Source organism: Corvus moneduloides, chromosome 3, assembly GCF_009650955.1.
Source record: "Corvus moneduloides isolate bCorMon1 chromosome 3, bCorMon1.pri, whole genome shotgun sequence".
In the NCBI taxonomy this organism is placed as follows: Eukaryota; Metazoa; Chordata; class Aves; order Passeriformes; family Corvidae; genus Corvus; species Corvus moneduloides.
This window is the reverse complement of record NC_045478.1, coordinates 110,445,170-110,464,808: the sequence shown is the minus strand read 5'-3', so window position 1 is coordinate 110,464,808 and position 19,639 is coordinate 110,445,170. Positions and strand designations below refer to the sequence as shown.

The 19,639-nt window shown below is 38.1% G+C and overlaps 1 protein-coding gene across 6 annotated transcripts in view; it reads left to right on the top strand.

Moving 5' to 3' along the window:
* The window catches only part of GPCPD1 (glycerophosphocholine phosphodiesterase 1), a 43,673-nt gene extending 24,660 nt beyond the window's left edge, over window positions 1-19,013 (top strand). For 5 of the 6 annotated variants that reach the window (XM_032103472.1, XM_032103476.1, XM_032103473.1 and 2 more), the window contains 13 exons: window positions 1,171-1,414; window positions 2,458-2,620; window positions 2,712-2,844; window positions 3,056-3,110; window positions 4,684-4,776; window positions 5,865-5,942; window positions 6,782-6,821; window positions 7,564-7,625; window positions 8,500-8,565; window positions 9,402-9,538; window positions 10,329-10,464; window positions 10,788-10,948; window positions 17,228-19,013. In XM_032103472.1, coding sequence (XP_031959363.1) covers window positions 1,171-1,414; window positions 2,458-2,620; window positions 2,712-2,844; window positions 3,056-3,110; window positions 4,684-4,776; window positions 5,865-5,942; window positions 6,782-6,821; window positions 7,564-7,625; window positions 8,500-8,565; window positions 9,402-9,538; window positions 10,329-10,464; window positions 10,788-10,948; window positions 17,228-17,432 — 1,573 coding nt within the window. In that variant the 3' untranslated portion in view covers window positions 17,433-19,013. Of the gene's footprint in view, window positions 1-1,170; window positions 1,415-2,457; window positions 2,621-2,711; window positions 2,845-3,055; window positions 3,111-4,683; window positions 4,777-5,864; window positions 5,943-6,781; window positions 6,822-7,563; window positions 7,626-8,499; window positions 8,566-9,401; window positions 9,539-10,328; window positions 10,465-10,787; window positions 10,949-13,734; window positions 13,836-17,227 lie in introns of all 6 variants that reach the window. The other variant, XM_032103477.1, reaches the window with a different exon arrangement.
* Window positions 19,014-19,639: the final 626 nt, after the last annotated feature.

Sequence of the window (19,639 nt, the reverse complement as noted above, 5' to 3'; positions counted from 1 at the left end):
ACTTGATAGATTGCTTTTTTTCCAGTTTTGATTTGATTGCCTCTCCCAACCAATTCCAGATTTTCTGATGAGGGGAAGGTTTATTTAATATGACACTCTTCAGTAGATTTAATACTTACATTGTGTTCTCTACAGCTTTGCCTTTTTTCCTTGCATGTTATAGCAGGTAAAGAGGGCAATTTCTGAAGCCAGCTTCTTGTCTAAATTAAATGGTTGAAATAAAATTTGATAAGCTGGATGCATTCACTAAATACTCTGTCCTAAAACATTGGATCTGTCCAATAGTTTCTGCAACAGTCACTTGTTTATGCCAGTGACATTTTTCAAGTTTCTGGAGTACCTGTGTTGTGACTTGTTGGTTTTATTTTTTTATGAGGATTAATAATGTGGACTTGGTGTAATAGATTTCTATGATTGTAAGTTTTTCTTTGAGATATGACTTCAGTTTTCCTGGTGAATTGACATCTATAAATGATAATCTTTTATCCTGTCTGCTGTGTCTATGATGCAGGAAGGGCTTTGGGTTACTCATGTATGCTTACATCACTGACGTAACTCATTTTGTGTGGAGGGTTTGCTCTGTATAATAAAGGATTCTGAGTCTTATAGAGAGGCTTATGCTTCTCAGTCCAGGATTTTTCAGAAATTGCATTCAGTTTAAATGCTCATTTAGGATTTTTCAAAAGACTAAATTAGTTCAGCCTCTATTACTTACATCTAACAGTATACTTACTGCCTTATCCCAGAGATACATCAGCAGCCACCAGTGTTCAAGTCTGGATCTTGATGTTTACTGCAGTTTTCAGTGCCTTTCATTAACCTGTTGGCATTATGGGTGTCAGTCTGTACAGGCAGGCTGTCTGTTTGGCAGCCCACATAGTCTGGTGGAGTGCCAATTCTCAGACCACTAGTAGAGTTTTCATATTTACCCAAGTTCAGCTTTTAGCAGTGACTTGGGCACTGAAATCTGACTAAAATATTATCTAGACAATGGCTGCGAACTCTTGCTCACGTGAGGGCCTGCTGGATACGGTGCTGTTCTGTGGGTGGTGGTGGTGAGAAGAATTCTTGTGTTGTATGAGCTTCTGCTCGAGCTTCTTCCTAAATCCTTATCATTTGCAAAGACACTCCAGTGACGTAACCATTTGTTTTGTGTTTCTGGTTGAGTAGAGTAAAATTAACCCTAGAAGGCCTAGAGAAGGATGATGACGAAGAGGGCCAAGAGAAGACCTCCCCTACTGTCCCTCAGAAAATGGCAAACACTGTGGAGTTCTCCTTAATCAGTGACGACGACTACAAATGTCGGCACTCTCAGCCAGACTGCGGCTATGCTTTACAGCCAGACCGGTGGATAGAATACACAATACAAACCATGGAGCCTGATAACTTGGAATTAATATTTGATTTTTTTGAGGTATGTCTCTTTACATCTAAGAAGCAGCTGCAGTCTGCCTTTTGGAGCTCGAGTCAATTATTGTGAAGATTTCACTTTTGAAACAGGGCTGCTGCCTGATATTCTTGATCTTTTGGATTTGTTTACACAAGTATGAGACTATTGACTCCCAGCCCATTTTGTAGAAAGGTTTTGTGAGTCTTCTTGATGTGCCACGGAAAGTTTTTCAGTTCTGCTTATTTAGAAGTCAGTACAAATTAGACTTGAATCTGTGTGTGTGCTGTATTGCATGCTGTTAGGTTGGTTTGATATTAATCCTTTACCAGAGCTAAGTTATGCTTCTCCTGCTTGAACCTGAACAATGTGTATATGAACTGGTTACATCACAATTACCGAATCTAAATGTTTATGTTATAAGCAAAAGAGATTCCTCTGAACTAAGTAGTGCAAATTAAAACTGGATTCTCACCACTGTGTCTGTTATTTTGCACTATTTTTTGCCCTGAAAGATCTTAATATTTGAAGTTCTTTTTAAAAGAAAGCAACTTATGCAGAACGAAGTGTCTTAAGCATTCTCTTTTTGGTCTGAAAATGCTTTCAAGATCACTTGCAGTCTTAATTGTGAAGTGTCTGCATAGTTCCTGAACTTGACTATGGTCAAGTGTACATTCTGCATGTTAGTTCTTCTCTGCAAGTGCATACAAAGTTTTTTAGAGTTTTAAGCATCTATATTATTCCAGTTAAGTTTTTTGTTCTAAACGTGACGTGGGCATTTTAGAAGACAGACTATTCTGTGCATGTAATTTTGATCTGAAAAGCTTTTCAAATGTAAGGGATATCAAAGACAAGTGTGAGTTTTGTAGATTTCCATCAACATTTTCATATTCCTGATAGTAATTTGTAACTCACTGGTACATCAAACAATTTTAGCCTGAAATTAGTGTTTTCTGTAACACACAAGAAACTTGTGTTGTGTCCTGAGGAGCAAGACAGAAGAGTTTGTTTAGAATTCTCACTTATATCTAACAGTAGGGGTTTTGGGTTTTTGTTTGTTTTGTTTTTAGGAAGATTTAGGTGAGAAAGTAGTACAAGATGATGTGCTCCCAGGTCATGTAGGCTCTGCCTGCCTCCTGTCATCCACAATTGCAGAACTCGGAAAGAGTGCTGGAATTCTTACGCTTGCTATTATGAGCAGAAATCCAAGGAAGACAATTGGAAAAGTTAGAGGTACAGTTGATGCCAACACTGATGTAGATAACTTTTCCTCAAAGCCATCTGCTGTTTACTGACGTGTGAAGCATTGCTGTTTTTCTTGCAGTGGACTACATAATAATTAAACCGATCCAGGGATACACTTGTGATATGCAGGCTTCATATGCAAAATACTGGAAACCAAGGACAACTCTGGATGTTGGACACAGGGGAGCAGGGAATTCTACAACAACAGCTAAGTAAGTTTGTTTGCATTTTAGACTGGGGAGATTGTTTCATTTCACTGACATCTGTTGAGGAAGCAGAGAGTTTAAAACGCTGCAACTATTTAAGTCACTTCAATATCAAACATGGGTGTTCTCTACAACAAAAACTTATGATTTGTATTTCTGTTGTTTCAATTCTGTGCTATAAGGCACCTAACAAACCCTTTTTCTTGGTTTTTTTCAGGCTTGCTAAAGTTCAAGAGAATACCATTGCATCCTTGAAGAGTGCTGCCAGTCATGTATGTACACACATTTTCATACACACAGCACCTGTGTTGTGCAAACTAGGTTGGCTTGTATGATTAATTTGCATGATTCAATACAGTGGATGGTAATTGCACTGATGTAAATGATATCAAACCACTGTGGAAATTGCCTGAGTAATGGGAAGTTAATAGTAGATTAGACTCTCACTCTCAAGTTCCTTAAAAAAATCAAAACTTCCATGTAGTACATTCTGGTTGTGTTCTAATACAAGGAGAATTTTAATCTCAACCCTGTACAGACAGTTTGAATAAATGAATAAAATTTTGGCACTGCTAGAGTCTGTCCTAATCCTCTCAGGTGGCAAAGGTCGTGCTCAGGGACTGCTGTGTACTGAAACTTGCTCTCTGAAAATGTGACTTGGGAGCTGAGCTGGTAGAATAAACCAATCCTTGTTTTGGTGCTTGCTGCAGTGAAGACTTGGAATCCTAAGACAGAGCTTCCAGTTTGGGAGATAATAGCTCCATGTGCCTAAATTCTGTGATGGAGGTGGTCACTTTTATTCCTTGCAGTAATCTTGATCACTGAAAAAAACTGTAGCTACTAAATTACTGTTTTGAACAGTAGTTCTTAATCCCTGAGTGGACACTACAGGTTTAGAGAAAGCTTTTAAAATGCTCACAAGAAATATGCATTGAGGCAGAAATTTGCTGTGAAGTCATCAGCAGCATCACCAGACAAGTGCTTTTATCTATTTGCAGATTGAAAAGGCTGAAAACCACCACTCTGAAAATATTTCTGCTGAGAAAAGGGCTGAAAAAAACCCCATGTCCTATTTTCTTTTTGTGCTGATTGAAAAAGTGTGTGTCAGGGTGATAATTTGATGAATGGTATTCTTGGAGGCCTTCAAAGGAATTATTTGCAGACAGTCAGTATAAGTAAAAAAACCCAAACCTGTTACTGTGTGTTCCTCTTTCCTTCTGGCCCTCCCTCTTTTCCAAAAGACTGTGCTTAGAGCTTTTGGATCTTTCTTCCTTTTTAAAAGCCTAACAGAAAAGCACATACAGCTGAAAAGGGCAGGAGAATACTGGATGCAGCTATTTCTGTCCTTGCTCTTACTGTGTTACTCACTAGTGACTCCAGAATTTTGTTCCTATATGGAATATCTCCCTAAAGCCTTGGCAGTATGGAGCCATCACTTGTCTCTTGGTGTGGTGGTGGGGAGGAGGGAGGAAGATGCCTCAAAGGCATCTATGTTTAAAACATCTGTATCTAAAAATATCATCTTAGTCTTTCTCTGTAATCAGGTTTATAAGACTTGAGTCTCACTAGAGGGTTTACAAGATGAAGCAAGATAGATAGACACACACACATATATATGAGCTGTATTACGGTAATTAAGATAATTTGCCATGTAATTCTTTCATCATTGATAATCAATCCATTGCTGACCATGATTTAACTGGTAACAGCCAGTTGTATTCAACTTCTGCTTGATGTCTAGGACCTGTGAATGCTTGACAATACTTGCATGCAGTTCTGTAGTCCTTGTGCATAAGTAATTAACGGGCTTTTGTTTTGTTCTGTGTGTTTTTCGATTTCCTGCAGGGAGCAGCATATGTGGAATTTGATGTACATCTTTCTAAAGATCATGTGCCTATAGTATACCACGATCTCACGTGTTGCATGGCCATGAAAAAGGTAAGGAAGATGAGATCTGTATTTTATTTATAAATATGACCATTCTAGAAACTTAAAATGTCAAGCTCTCATAGAAATAATTCTGGGGACTCAAGGGATGGAATGGGAATAAATATGCAGCATTACTTTGTGCATAGAGCAGGGAAGCTGAGTTTTTCCTTTCGATGTTGTAGCAACAGCCTTTCAGATGTGTGATTTGGCACTCTTCAAGCCTACGTTGTGCTTATTATTTAGCTTCTGTTTGATTTAAGATTTGGAAGGAAAAACCAAGACAACTCCACTATATTCAGTGGGGCCTATGGGACTGTCTTAGATTCAGGCCTGAATGTTTGCATTCTGTCCTGTTCTGGTTATCTTCTCTCCTAGTTCTGGCAGTGAATCCAGAGAGAGATTGCAGAGCACACTGCTCTGTCTTCTTGGCACTGAGTTTTGTGTCTTCAGACTCCCACACCCATTGCAGTATTGCACTTTATAAGAAGCTTGGTTTTGAACAGCTGTGGAAATGGAACTTTGACTGAGGGGAATGACTGTTCAGTGTGTCTTCACTCAGTATTGTCTTGCTCAGTAAAAATTTCTTAGTGAAGAGGGAAAGTGAGAAATGGACAGAATTTTTTTGACACCAGATCTTTATTTTGGGAGTGGGGAGTGTGTGTGTGCCTCAGTTTTACCCCAGGACATTTATCTTTTTTTTTTTTTTTTAGTTTGAAACATTGGATAAACAGCAGTAAACTGAACTGCCTTGGACTATTTTTTACTGCATTTCTTTACTTGCAAACATCTTTCCTGAATACATTACCCAATCAAGTTTTTACAGAATAATTTTGCTAACCTTTCGAGAAGAAAGAACTTTAAAGCCTCTGACTTGCATGAAAGACCAAACACTGGTTTTTTTCAAATTGACATCTGTTTTATGCTTTTAAGTGCCTGTGTTCTCTTGAAAATTGATCGTCTTAATCATAAGATATCACTTGTATCTTTATCAATAAAATAGGAAACATTAGTTGCCTTTAATGCTACTATATAAAGAGTGTGTAAGGTTTTTTTATTGTTTTCCATGATGCTTAATTATGTGTTGGTTCTCTTCAAAGAAACTGGACACAGAGCCTTTGGAACTGTTTGAGATTGCAGTCAAAGAACTCACATTTGATCAGCTGCAGTTATTAAAGGTATTGTTACCTTGGCTAGTACAATATACTGCGTGTAGAATTTCAAATTGTGTATGAAGCTTAGAGGTTTTGGGAGTAGGTATAGATAGTTTCGGAGAGTACAGTTTAAAAATTGTACAAACAGAACAGTTAGTTAATTCCAAGAAAAATACTTTTGCACCATTGTTACAACTTGGATAAATTTCATTACTTTTATCCTCTAGAAATACGGTATCTAATTTTCAAATGTTGAACTGCTCTACCTTCCAAACAGAAGTGCCCTGCCTACATTAAAAGAAAGTCAGGGGATGACTGGGCTACTGAAGACCCTGCTGAGATACCTGTTCTCAGTCAAGGAAGGCATCTGGCTGGTCCAAGAACCACATGATTCTTTTTATTTATAATTACTTGGTCCACTCCTTTTTGTAGAGAGAGAATTTGAACGGAGTAAGGGAGTTGGCCGTGTCTGGCCTGATTCTAGCTCAGTATGTGTGACTGTAATATAAAACAGGTCAGCCCTCTGCACTGGATTGAACCACAGAGGAGGGATTAGTGTTCAGACTTTTTCACATCTTGATGTTGAATTATAGTATGTGTGGGTTTACTCTTAACATGATTTCTGAATTTTCAGTAAGAATATTTTCAGTTTGCTTTTGAGCTTCCCTTGAAATCTTTAAAACAAAGTTTTAAAGAAAATTGTGACATGTACTAGTATGTCCTTTATTCTTTAATAAGTGACTAAAACTTTGTCTATAATGGACTTTTAAACTTCAGAACTATTTACAAGCAAAATTAGTTATGTTTTACATGTAGGAAGATCTGTATGGGTAGAGTGTTAATGTTGCTTTTGTGCTCTTCAGCTGGCTCATGTGACGGCCCTGAAAGTAAAAGATCACAATGGTATGTACTAGTTTGGAAGAGTCTTGGCACTGGTGTGCTACCATGTAATTATATAAATTCTGTGGTTGCAGTTGCTTGTTCTAATCATGTTTGTCCCAAACATTTCTAAATGCTTATGTAGGTAATTTTTGTGCATGCTGTAGAGTTCTTTACAGGGAAGAACTTTACTACCTGAATAGAAGTTACTCCCTTGGGAAGCGGGGACAGAAGGGTAGAAGGCAAATGTATAGATCAATATATATATATCTGAATAATCATAACGAAATTGCCACTAATGTTTCCACCTTACGCTTCTCTAACTGTACCTTCAGCTCTTGAGAACTGCTGACAAAAACTTTGGTAACTGCTGTGTAGAGTGTCTCATCAGTGCTGTAAATTTTTGGCCCAAATTATTCCCTTTGTAGGGAAAGCAAATTACCTCACACATCCTACCTGTATAGGAAAAGATAAAATCTAAAAAAATAAAAGAAATAAGCCTTGATAGGCAAGGCTTCTTCTGGATGTGATTCAGTGAGTGAAGTGGTAAGGGATGGGAGAAGCCATTCTGATCTATATTGTTGCAAGTTTTTAAATTCCAAAACAGGCGTTGGAGTATGTCAGTATTAGAGGGAAAGGTGTAGGTAATCCAAAGGGAGACCTGGTTTCATTGTTCACTTATAATTTGGAGCCAGTCTTTTCTTGCTGGCGTTACTGGGATTATGCTTCTGTTTGTTTTAATTCAATATTTTATATTTCCTTCCAGCATCTTTTAAAGAGGAAGAGAACTCTGCTTGTGAGACACAGCCATTTCCTTCTCTGCAAAGAGTAAGTAGTGAATATGGAGCAAGATGATTGTGGAACATGAATGCATGTATTTTACTTTCAGCTTTGCACATGTAGCAAGGGATATTGATTTTTGGGTTTAGGCCTCTGGTGTCAGTGCTACAACTGAGAATAGAGGCTTTATTTTTGGACACTGAAGGCTTTTCAGTGCTTACAAGTAATAGTTTGTGTGTGTTTCAAGCTTCTGAATTCACGAGCCCAAGCTGTATAGCTCAGGGTGCACTCAGTTTTATAGCTGGTTAACATGTGGGCATTGCCTGTTAATGCATTGACAATTGTTTCTAATTTTGAAAGAAACCACACCTGGCCTTTGGCAGCTCCTCACAGAGTCTTGTCCATCTCTCAGAGCCAGACACTGAGAAATGCTGAGTAGATTTCCAGTGTGTTCCTACTGAGCACTGCTTGTGTTAGCTCCACCTTTTGAAACCACCTTGCAAATAATTCTTGTAAAGAATTTCACATGAAAGAACTTCTGTATCATTGTAATGGCAAGCTCCTGGATTTAAAACTTAAGATGCTTTTTGCATTCAGAAGAACTTTCTCGAAAGAGGAGGAGGACCATTTTTTCTGTAGGAGTACAAATGGGGCATTTCTTACATGTGTTTGTGTGAATTGATTCTCATTTGTACCTTGCCAAGATCTCGTCCTTAAGATTTTATCCATTTTTATGTATTCATCAAGTTTAGATTGGAGTAGAAAAGGGTGTGTGTGTTGTATAAAATGTTAAAAACCTAGGGTTTTAAATTCTACTGTTAGACACCATTAGCATTAAATTCCAATTCTCCCAATAATTGCCTTCATAGTGCTTTGTTGTCCTCCTTTGCTGTGGGGTCTCTTCATAATGAATTTTTTTCAGGTGCTGGAGTCTGTTTCTAAAGATGTTGGGTTCAACATAGAAATAAAATGGATCTCCCAGCAAAGGGTAAGTAAACATACATGTGATTTACATTCCTACGGCTAAAGCTTGTGATTTGATGTGACAATTTATGAGCTGCAAAGGCATCATTTTTGAAGGTTTACGTGCCTTTTTTTTTATAATGCATTATTTTTGAAACTGGGGGTATAATGGCACCACTCCAACGAATGAACAAACTTATTCTTAAAATGGTAGAAAGTATTTATAGGACTGAGTTCATAATGCAGCTCAGACTGCTTTTGGTAGAGACCTTAAAAAGTCAACAGATCACAACAGGGCAGGCAGGAAAGTGCCAAGAAATTCAGCCTCTCCTGGCCCAGTGCAGGAGCAGCTACAACAAGGTGCAGTAACGCAAGCTGCTGTTTGCTTCTAGTCAGCAGGATTGCAGACTCAGCTGGACTGTGTAGCACTCAGTCCAGAGGGAAATGGTTGTAAAGGCTGGGATTGGAAGCCTGGAGTGAGGGAAGGAAGCTAAGGAGAGTGGTAGGCAGAAGTCCGTGTGCTAGAAATAACAACAGAGAGTAGCTGCTATAATTGTTGGTCTTTGGGGAATTTCTTTGTGTTTTTGAAATTAGGATAGGCTTCCTAGAGTGCCTAGAGTGATGGGGAGACAGGGAATTTTTCAGTGAATCTTATGGCTGTGAGAATTCAGCTGCACCTCACAGGCTGTCAGTCCTGGAGAGCTGTAACCAGCACTCAACAGACTGAAGGACTGACTTCTGCATTCACGCTGGCCAGCTGAATTCTCACTTTGCTCAGGTTGAATGAGACACCATTGCTGGTTAAAATAATTTTAGTAAGCATTAATTTAAGTGACTCCAGCTTGTGCTTTCTTTTTCTAGGATGGACAATGGGATGGCAACTTGTCAACTTACTTTGACATGAACCTTTTTCTAGATATTATTCTGAAAACTGTTTTGATGAATGCTGGAGGAAGAAGAATTGTGTTTTCTTCTTTTCATGCAGATATTTGTACAATGTAAGTTAAGAAGAGAGAAATAATGTCCTTTGTTTTTAACATTTATTTTTATTTGGTAAAATTTACTTTGTACGTAAGAATACACACAGGAAATAAATAACAGCTGTTTTGCTTAGAACGTGTACTTAAGGTGCCAGAATAGTTGGGAACTGAAATGAGACCACTTTGCCATCTGAAATGAGCCAAAAATAAAATTGGAGAATAAAGTCATAGTGGATATTTTTGTCAAGTGTCTTCCTGGATGCTTCACTCTTTCTTAGCACAACAAAAAAGGTCATGGTTTCTTCTGGTATCCCAAAGTCTTTTTCAGTCATACTTGAGGGGTGTGCAAGCCTAACTTAGGAACCAAATCATCTTGTTAGAGTATCCAACTTGAAAAATACATCAGTAAGGTTAGGAGCTGTATATTAACCATGTTTAGAAATTCTTATCATGGATCTTGGTGATTATCATGAATCTAATGTCCATTTAAAAAGAAAATTACAGAATTAAATGGCCTTCAGGGATTTTGCATAAACTTTTTGAGGATGTGGGGCTGAGTTCAACATGAAGTCTAGCTTCCCTTGACCTGTGCGTTAATCTCCAGTAGTGGCAAAAGGAATCAGTTGAGCAGTTTGTCACACAGTTTGATGCTAAACTGTGGGACCATCTCCTTGCACCAGCTAGGAACTAGAAGAACATGCAGGAAAGAGAGGAGTTCCCCTCGAAACAGTGAGATCAAAGTTCCCTGCTTTTTGTTTTTTCACTTTTATTTTTTTCATTTGCTACTTGTGGGCTTTTTTCCTGGCAGGATCCGGCATAAGCAAAACAAGTATCCTGTGTTGTTTCTCACTCAAGGGGAATCTAAACTCTATCCAGAGCTTATGGATCTCAGATCTCGCACAACTCCGATTGCCATTAACTTTGCACAGTTTGAAAACTTGCTGGTAAGCTGACAAGTTAAAATCAGACTAAATTATTACTGCTTGTTTTAAATCTATCATTTTGACACTAATACATTAAATTACAGCTAACCTCATAAAATAAATACACTAATATTGGGTAACTGCCAAAATAATGTCCATAGCTTCACATGTTTTTTTAATACAGTGTTTAAAAAATAGCACTATAAATAAACTCTCTAATTGTATTAAATAAATTTTTATTACTGTGGATGAAATGGTAAGGAGCTGCCAGTGTCAAAAGATGAAACAAGCTGATGTAAGTGTTTCAGAAATGTGGGTTTTAATTGAAGTCTGTTGTATTTCAGGGAATTAACGTGCACTCTGAAGATCTGCTGAGGAATCCAGCGTTTATCAAACGGGCCATATCCAAAGGCCTGGTTATTTTTTCATGGGGTGATGATGCAAATGACCCGGATAACAGGAAGAAGTTGAGAGAATATGGTGTTCATGGGCTAATATATGACAGGTACTTAGTTGTGGCTTTTTAAAATAATAATCATAATCACTACCATCATCAAGCTTAGAAACTGTTGTATCTTGATTCTGGTGAAATTTCACGTTGCTTCTTGGTTGGCTGGGTACAGAAAGTACAAGAAGCCCAAAGACCCAGATCAAGAGCAAGTCTAACACCAATTCCCACTCTTTCAGCTGTATATATGAAGCAAAGTAACTTTTGTTTTTCCTGAGATTGACATAAATGTAATTTGATCCTTTAAAGAACTAGTGCATGGCATACACGTTTAAGGTGCTACTAATACTCATGATAGTAATTTTTAAGTTATATATGTGGTACAGTGAGGAAAATTTTATTTGTTTGACTGAAAGTTTCAGCATTCTACGTTAAGTTGTGGAAATAGCTAACACAACTTAAACGAATGATTTTAACTATTGCCAACATTCTGCTGTGTTTCAAAGCTGTGAATTCACCATTTTTCCTATTAAAATTAGTTTGGAGTGACTCGAGGGCAAACTGCCACATCAGTCACTTCAGAAAGTAGCTGTTACATACAAAAATTCAGGTACAGACATCAGAATACTGTGTTAAATATTTGAACAGAAGTAGTGTTGTGTTACTTGGTTGTTTACAAAACCCCGAAGTTTTAGCTCTTTTATCTTTGAAGATGTGAAATTCATCATTATGAAATGAAATTTAATTTGAGAAGCTGAATTTAAATCAGAATTTCTGATAGATAAGAAAGAATTTGTAACTGGGAAAGCATTAAGTGTAACTGAAGTTTCAAATTATAGAAAGCTTTCAAACCTTCTGCTTTAGCAAGAGTATTGCTTTGTATAGTGTTTTACCTGAAAAAAAAACCCCAAACCAAAAAAACAAAGGAAGGGGGATCAATAATTGTCAAAGGCTCTGTTTTGTAAAGTGAAAACTGAGAGTCAATTTAACCATATCTAGGGGCAGGAGATCAAATATGTTTACTCTGAGCTCTAGGCTCTCGGTGTGAAAAAATAGTTAACTCTCTTCAATCTGTTGACTGCTGAGAATCCTTTCAGAGTGGTGGGCCCATTGCTTCCCTGGTTTTCCAGAGGTCTCACTTCTTGTGCTGTACAGAATGTCTCCTAGTCACTGGCAGTACAAAAAGAATAACTAGATTTTTACAGTGGGGATCAGCTTCAGACTGAGGACATTGGCACATAAGTCCTCTTTCCTGCTACAGCAGAGCTGTGTGCTGTACCTCTGCTACAGCTCAGGATTGGGACTGCCTTTAGTTGATGAGAAATGCCTCTGGACTAGAATGCAGGTGAAACAATCCTCTAACTATGTAGTATGCAATCACAGGGTAATGGAATTTTATTCTATGGTATGCATAAGTTACAGTGATACATTATTGGTGGGGTGTTTTAATCAAATACTGCTGCATAAAGTGTTCTTAAAATGTCTGTTCGTCTCATGGCTACTAATCCAGCCTTCCAGAGTTGTTAATTACTCCTTGTACAACAGATACTCACTACTATGGTAAAACAGCAAAGCAGCCTAATTTCTGACTTCATGTTGCTTTTATTGCTTTAGATACTCAACACTTCTTAGATGTTGTGGCGTTTATGTCAAGGCTGCAAGTCAGCTACATGTCACCTCATGTGTCCTTTTGTACTGTTTGGTGTGATTTTAGTTGTGGTGGGATAGTAGAACACCTTTTATCTCACCTTTTGGTAACCAGCCAATTGGTTATCAAAAGCCAAGGGAAGGCTGAATTCCCATGTGGATTTAACTGAACAAAAAATGCTTAACCTTCCTGCACTGTTGAGATCATCTGGATTCTTCATAGTGTTCATCTCTCCTCTCGCTGCCTGCCTCCTCTATCACTTCCATTTCAACATCTTCCCATTTTTTGGAGAGGAACCCCAAAATTAGTATTAATTCCAAAGCTGTTACTTCAGCTTGTTAAGTGTAATTTCTAAATGTCATTTCCTTTGTGTTTTTTCTGTAGGCCAAAACAAATAATGGGATGTCCCTTTGCAATTCTTAATTATTTCTCGGGATTTCCTAATTGTCTGAATAAAATTAAATTCAGTCTTAATACAGGTCTTGGAAGGAATATGAAGGTGGCACCTTCTGAAGGTGGCATTGTATGTCTCAAGGTGGACATTTTGAAATGCAGGTGGTACCTGCAAGTCCAGAATGTGGGAATGTAAAACCTGGCAGCAACTGTTCTCACTCACAGTTGGAGCTGCTGGGTAAAGAGGCAGCTTTTCAGATTATTTGAGACTTGAAGAGTTTAAATAGATATGGTGTCAGCATCCATATTCTGTGCTATTTGAAGTTTAGAAATAAATAAATTTAAAATTAAATTTAAAGAGCAGCATGAGAGAGAGAGAGAGAGATGTACATGACTGTTCCAAGGCCTAGAAATAAGTAGGGACTGCAGTAATCTGTTTTAGTGTAAAGCCAGTTCATGCTATCATTGTGTCTTCAAATTCCAGAATATTTCCAGGGTGGATTTAAGATGGTGCCTCTTCCATGGTTTCTGCAGAATTTTTGTTTTCTGGATTTGTTGCCAAGTCCAGATATTTATCTAATATGGTGGTTTTTGTTGCTGTTTACTAGACCTTTGCTTACACCATCTCAAGTGCTAATTATCTGAATAATTTAGGAAGTGAATAGAGAAATTCTGTTGAATTTTAGGTTGCTTGTATGTGGCCCTGAGTTACTGTGTGCAGTAGTTATTTCTGAGATTATGAACTGTGTGCATAGAGATTATTTCTGTAAGCTGTTTTCTCCAAACTTAATCATCCATGTAGAATTGACCAAAACACTGTAGCCAGTTGTGAAGATGGCAGAAAAACTGTGTCCTGAGTACCAAAAGTTGGGGATACCGAGCACTGGGCAAAAAAAAATGCAGGTAGGGGGTCTGGCTTTGCTTTGCATGGAGAAAAACTGCAAGACTAAATCTGGGAAGCTTACAAATGCCAACAATATTAAAAGGCTGATCCCACTGGGGCAGAGGAAAGAACACAAATGCATTCCCTGCCCCCCATCCAGGCCTTTCTCCACTTGGGCTGCAGATTATTACACACACCCAAAGTCATTAATCTGAACAGATGTTCTGGTGCAGTTGCTGGGATGATACTCTACTGTTAACTACCATTCATCTCAGTGTTTAACCAAATTACTTGTATTAAAAGGGCAACCTCTACAGAAAGGTGCCATGTCTGCCTTCAGGCTTTTATTTGGGCCCTTACACAGAAAATTACTTTATGTGCATGACTGGGTATCTTCTGTCTGCACAGAAATCTCATCCTTAAAATGCTTTATTAGTCTGATGTTTAGATTTTAATTAGAGCAGAAACTTCAACCTATTGTAGTGAAATCCTCTGGCTTGGTGAAAATGCTGAATTTTAAAGTGGGATTTCTGAGGTGATTTATCTGGTATTTTTCTCCTGGATAGGCTTTGTAAACAGTCCAGGAAATGTTTCTGTATTTGAATATCCTTAACTCAGTAAGAACAATGCAGCTTTGTGTTTTTACACCTGCTGGCTGTATATTAAATACCAATGTGGAGAGGGATTGGGTGCTAGCTTACACTTGCATCATCTTTTCTCATTCACTTTACATGATCTGAATTTTGTTTGTTGAATAATCCACAGAACTGCATAAAAATACTAAGTCAGTATTTCTAAAATATGGATGCTGAGAGCTTTTCCATGAGAGGTTTGTCCAAACACTACAGTTCCTTAGGCTGCATGTTGCATTTGCAGGCCAAAGCTGTGCTTGACTGGTATTAGTAACTTCCCAACATTTACACAAATTTAGCTGGCAGTCAAGGCAAAAGCATTTTAAACACTTCTCAAAAGCAGAAGACTGCTGAAATCTGGGCTGCCCTGTTTGCCTGAAGCTGCATGTTACTTAAATAACAGCATGGATATGTGTAGGAAGTGTAGTATTAGTTGATTTGTAATCTACTCAGTGATTGAATTAAGATGTTGTGCAATGACAGTCTAAGGCTGCCCTGCTTTGTGAATTCAAGTTTTCCTTGAGATCTAAAGAAAAGTGAAAAGCTTTAATCAAAAGCTTGAGAAAATCTTTTGAGCATGAAAACAGTATTTTAGTGCTGCTGCCTCTTGTCTTATATGTGTTTTCATAGGTTGCAGAACACCTGACAGGAGCCAAACACATCAGTGTTACACCCCCTGCATAGCCCTGCAAAGTCCTGCAAGCCTTTTGTAGAAGGTGCTTACTTAAAAAAGTAGTGTTTGAAGGACTTCAGTCTTCTGCAGGGCTTGCTTAATAGGAGGTTAGATGGAAAAACTTTGCATAGTTACTTAAAAATAATTGTCCTGTTGAAAAATGAAAGATAGGGAAATGAGAGTTTATAGTGATGTTGGAAATAATTAGAGAAGTCCTGGAGCCTCTGTTTCTGCAAACTGGTGGTGTATTTTTGTGGACCCAAACAAAACATAGGGTCAAGAAATTTTGAAGTACAAGTGTGGCTGTGCTTTGAGTTGTCTTCTCTGCCTTTGGTTTGAAAGAAGCTCTATACACACATTGGAGTGAACTGGCTCTAGTGGACAGTTTGAAAGGAGCTTGGAGGGTTGAATTCATCCAGAATCTCAATTGAAAAGAATTTAGAGTGAAGCAGGAATTACAGAATTTATACTTGTTGTAGTAAAGAACTAATAAAATACTTGCCAGAAGCTGCTTAGCAACGTGCTTAGACATGTTCTAGGAACAAGGGGCTTAGAAGAACCATGCTTTTGCTATTCAAGTGTCTAACTGATGGGAAGGACTTCATGTTCTTAGTTCCTAAAGTGTTTTTTATATAGAAAACTACCTTCAACTGTCAGTGTTTTGTCTGGAATTCACAGGGAATTCATAATGTCTCAGCTGAAGAAAGCACAGGGAGGAAGGAAGGCAGGTAGAGCTTTTATTTTGCAGAAGGCTTTTATTAGGCAAATCTGGGTCATATCTTAGGCCTGTATTGGATTATAAGAGCTGTGCAAGTAATTTAAATTTCATCAAACTGGATAGCATCTATCTCACTTCTAGGAGTTTCTTCACAGAAACTGTCCTCAGTCTTACTGTGATCCATATCAGTATTTCCTGTGGAAGTGTTTCCTTTCTTGAATCCTATTATTGTACCAGTCTTTGAGCTGCATGTTGTTTTTGGTGTCTTGGAGTTGCCAGCAGTTCACAAGTTGGCTTGTCAGGGTGAAAGGGCACCTTGCACTCTCACATCAGCACTGCATTGTTTTGGTTGCGATGTTGGTTCCTTTTGGGCATATTTTGAAAATGTGTGAGAGGCAAAGGGTGATGAAACAAAACCAGACTACTTTCTTGACAGAATCATAAATGAAGCATGAACATTCTTAAAAGACTAAGGTGGAAACAATGGTACTTTTTTGCAGAAGTTTTCATTTGAAGGAGATAAACCTGCAACAGCTAAAAGTGAGAGCAGCTGGATACCAAGATTAAAATTTTGGATATAAACATGCTGATATTAGAAATGAATCTTGGGAAGTCAGGACATACCCTTGTCACAACAGGTGGTGTATCAAAGTTAGGTTACAGGAGCACCAATGCTTTTGCTTTATAATGAATTACACCAGAATAGTGTTTGAGTTGTGCTCAGTGCTTACACTGTCAAAATGTGGTTTGGATTTGGACAATCTGCTATGACGCTGACATTTCAAATCCTGCAGCTTCATTTGCGTGTGTGAAAATAAGAAAGAGGATAGACTGTTTAAAATAGCGTGGGTGGTTAATTGGCATTAGGTGCGGAGAGAGGTCAGGTTTTCTATTTTTCACTCTTTACTTAATATTGTGGTAATTATGGTAATTTAAAAAAGAAAAGATTCTGAACTGGGGGGAGGTGAAATACTTCTTGAAACAGTAAGTATACACTCCATGCAGTATTATGTACAAGCAGCATACCACAGTCTGTTCAAATAACCTCAGGGCTCTGAAATTTCTTATGCTTTGAGCTTTGAAGCCTGGAACACTCTTATTTCACTGCTTTGTGCCACCTGCAAAATCACATTTGTCAGGAGACCAAGTGAGTATATGCCAGTAGGTTTTTAGTATATCCAATGAAATACTAACTAGTCTGTGTAAAGGGAATACCATTTTTTGTTGCAAGATGAGCACCAAAACTTAAGGTACTTACCTCAAACAAACTGTCTTTGGGACCTAATTTTACTCTGTTACAGAAAACAACCCAGGTGCTTCATCTGGTGTACATTTCTGTGAACTGCTAGTTTATACTGATCAGTGTTTTTTCTTTTCTCATTTATTCAGGATATACGACTCAAATCCTGAACAACCAAATATATTCCAGGTGGAGCAGCTGGAACGTCTCAAGAAAGAACTGCCGGAGTTGAAAAGCTGTGTGTGTCCTTCAGTTAGCCACTTCAAATCCATAGCTCCATGTAAATGCCATCATAGTTACCTGGAAGAGAAAGCTGTAGATAACTTGAAGAGTGTTCAGATGCAAAAGGACTAATTTTAGGCAGAATGCTGTTTTGTATCTATGGAATTTTCACCATTGGAATAGTTCTGTCTATGCTTTCAGGTTGGTTTGTTTTAATTTTAAGTCTTCAAATAGCAATAACTGTGTTCCTCCTTCCTAGCAGTACTTAGTAAAATTTCAAACAATGTTAAAATATTCAGCCGGTTACAGTTATTGTTCCAATTTACATATACAGTTTTAACTTTTCCCTCAAATCATCTCAAATCTTGAAAAGGAAAAGTATCACTAGTGCTTTTAAAAGACAAAAATTAATTAAGCGGTCTCAGTAGTGAAAGCTCAGAAACTAAACTGCAGAGAAATTACAATAATCTGATATTGAATATGCTGAAAATTTGTTTTAACTTTGATTTTACTTACAGGCTGACAAGCTGTAGCGTTTGTCTGACAGCAGGAAATTAAAAGAGTGATTTTTAAGATACTTATAAATAGATCTGGCCTATAAAAACATCTGAACGAATTGGTACCTCATGTATATGTATTTGCACTGGTAGATCCACCTGTATACAAAGCTTTGTGCCATTTTAAAGTATTTATTTATTTTTTAGTAAACTGCAGCTCGTTTTTCCCCATTTCATTGAACATTCAGGCTGCTGCCTTTGTTTCCGTAGCTCTCAGTTCAGTGGTACAGTGCCTGTGTACAGCAGTCAAGGGGGAACCACGAGTACAGGTTTTTCATTAATTGCACACAGGCCTGCTAAACTTTAAAAATGTTGCTAATAATCTTCACAGAATTACAGGAGTATCTTCAGTGGTCGAGAATCTTTTTTGCACAGTAACCTTAACGAACAGAGTATATACCCTGCACAAACTCTACAAAATGCATGCTTTATCTATTAAGCATGAAATTTAGGTGTTTGCTGAGGTCCTTGCATCTTTATGGTGCTAGTTATGTGTGAAGGGTGCAAGGACCAATTCAACAACTTAATCTCCTTTGCCTGAGAAACCACAAGCCTGTTATCACAAACATTTGGAGAAGAGGCTACACCATATGTGGTTTGTCTTACTTACATAATGCAAGCTACTGGCTTTTGTATTTTGCAAGATTTTTGGCTTTTACCATAGAGCAAGAATCACAAATGTACTGAATTCAGATAATCAGTATTCTGTTGGCTGGTATCTATCCTCTGTAATTTATTACAAAGTCATAGTTTAGAGTTCTTAATAGATTAGTATGCATGTCCTTTCTCCTCCTGACGTTGCAGGTCATGCCAAACACAACAGCTGTAACTTTCTACTGAAGTGTTAATGTATAATAAGAATGGAAAATATTTATTTTTTTTCTCTTGTAAATTGACAATGAAAACAATAGTATGTACTATATTCTTTATATACAGTCATTGCTACATATAGATCTGATTGTACAAAGAGTAAAGCCATTGCAAGTAAGTGCTTGAGTCTGCACTGCTGAGCAGTTTGAAACCACTTGTTTTGACTTGTGCATTTTAGTATTTAAAGTTTGTTTGTCCTGCACAAACAGCACAGTAGTGATTAGGTATCTGGAAGCCTTCTTTTATTAAAAAACAAACAAAAATGCGAAACAACCCTAAACCAAAATTGGAAGTGTGTGAGCTGTGTTTTTGAGAAGGGGAGGGGGCATTGAACCAGAATCTTGGCGTCAGGAACCTGTGACTGTTACTTGATACATTCCTTACCTCTGTGGTTAATTCTTAATTTTTTTTCTTAATTTTTTTCCCTCATTTTTGTACCCTGTGGGATCCTCTTGACAGGTCTTGAGGGCTTTGCCAACTGATAGTCAACTCCTAGCAGAGTTGGTGTCACTGCTTGTGAAAGCTGGGCAGCACATCCACAGAGATGTTGAGAGTGACACATGGTCTGTGTGAAGGTGGTGCAGAAGTTGTGCTGTGTGAAGCACCCTCTCAGACTAATCCCAGTGAGATGCTCAGTGGGGCTTAGGCATCCTTAAAATCTTACTTCCCAGCCTTCAGTGCTCAGGGATTGGCCTGTTCTGTTTGAGAGGAGTGGAAATAAATACACCCACTGTGATGATTTTACAAGACAGTTTTGAGCAGTGTTAGTTGTTGGTGTTTTCTTGCTGACTCCCTTAGTTCTGAGTAAGTTGTGTCAGCAACTTCCTCCAGACCTGAGGAGCTTCAACAGCTCTCCTGCTGTGCCAGTTGTTGGAGCTGAGCTCACAGCTCGGCCACACTGAGCAGCTGTTC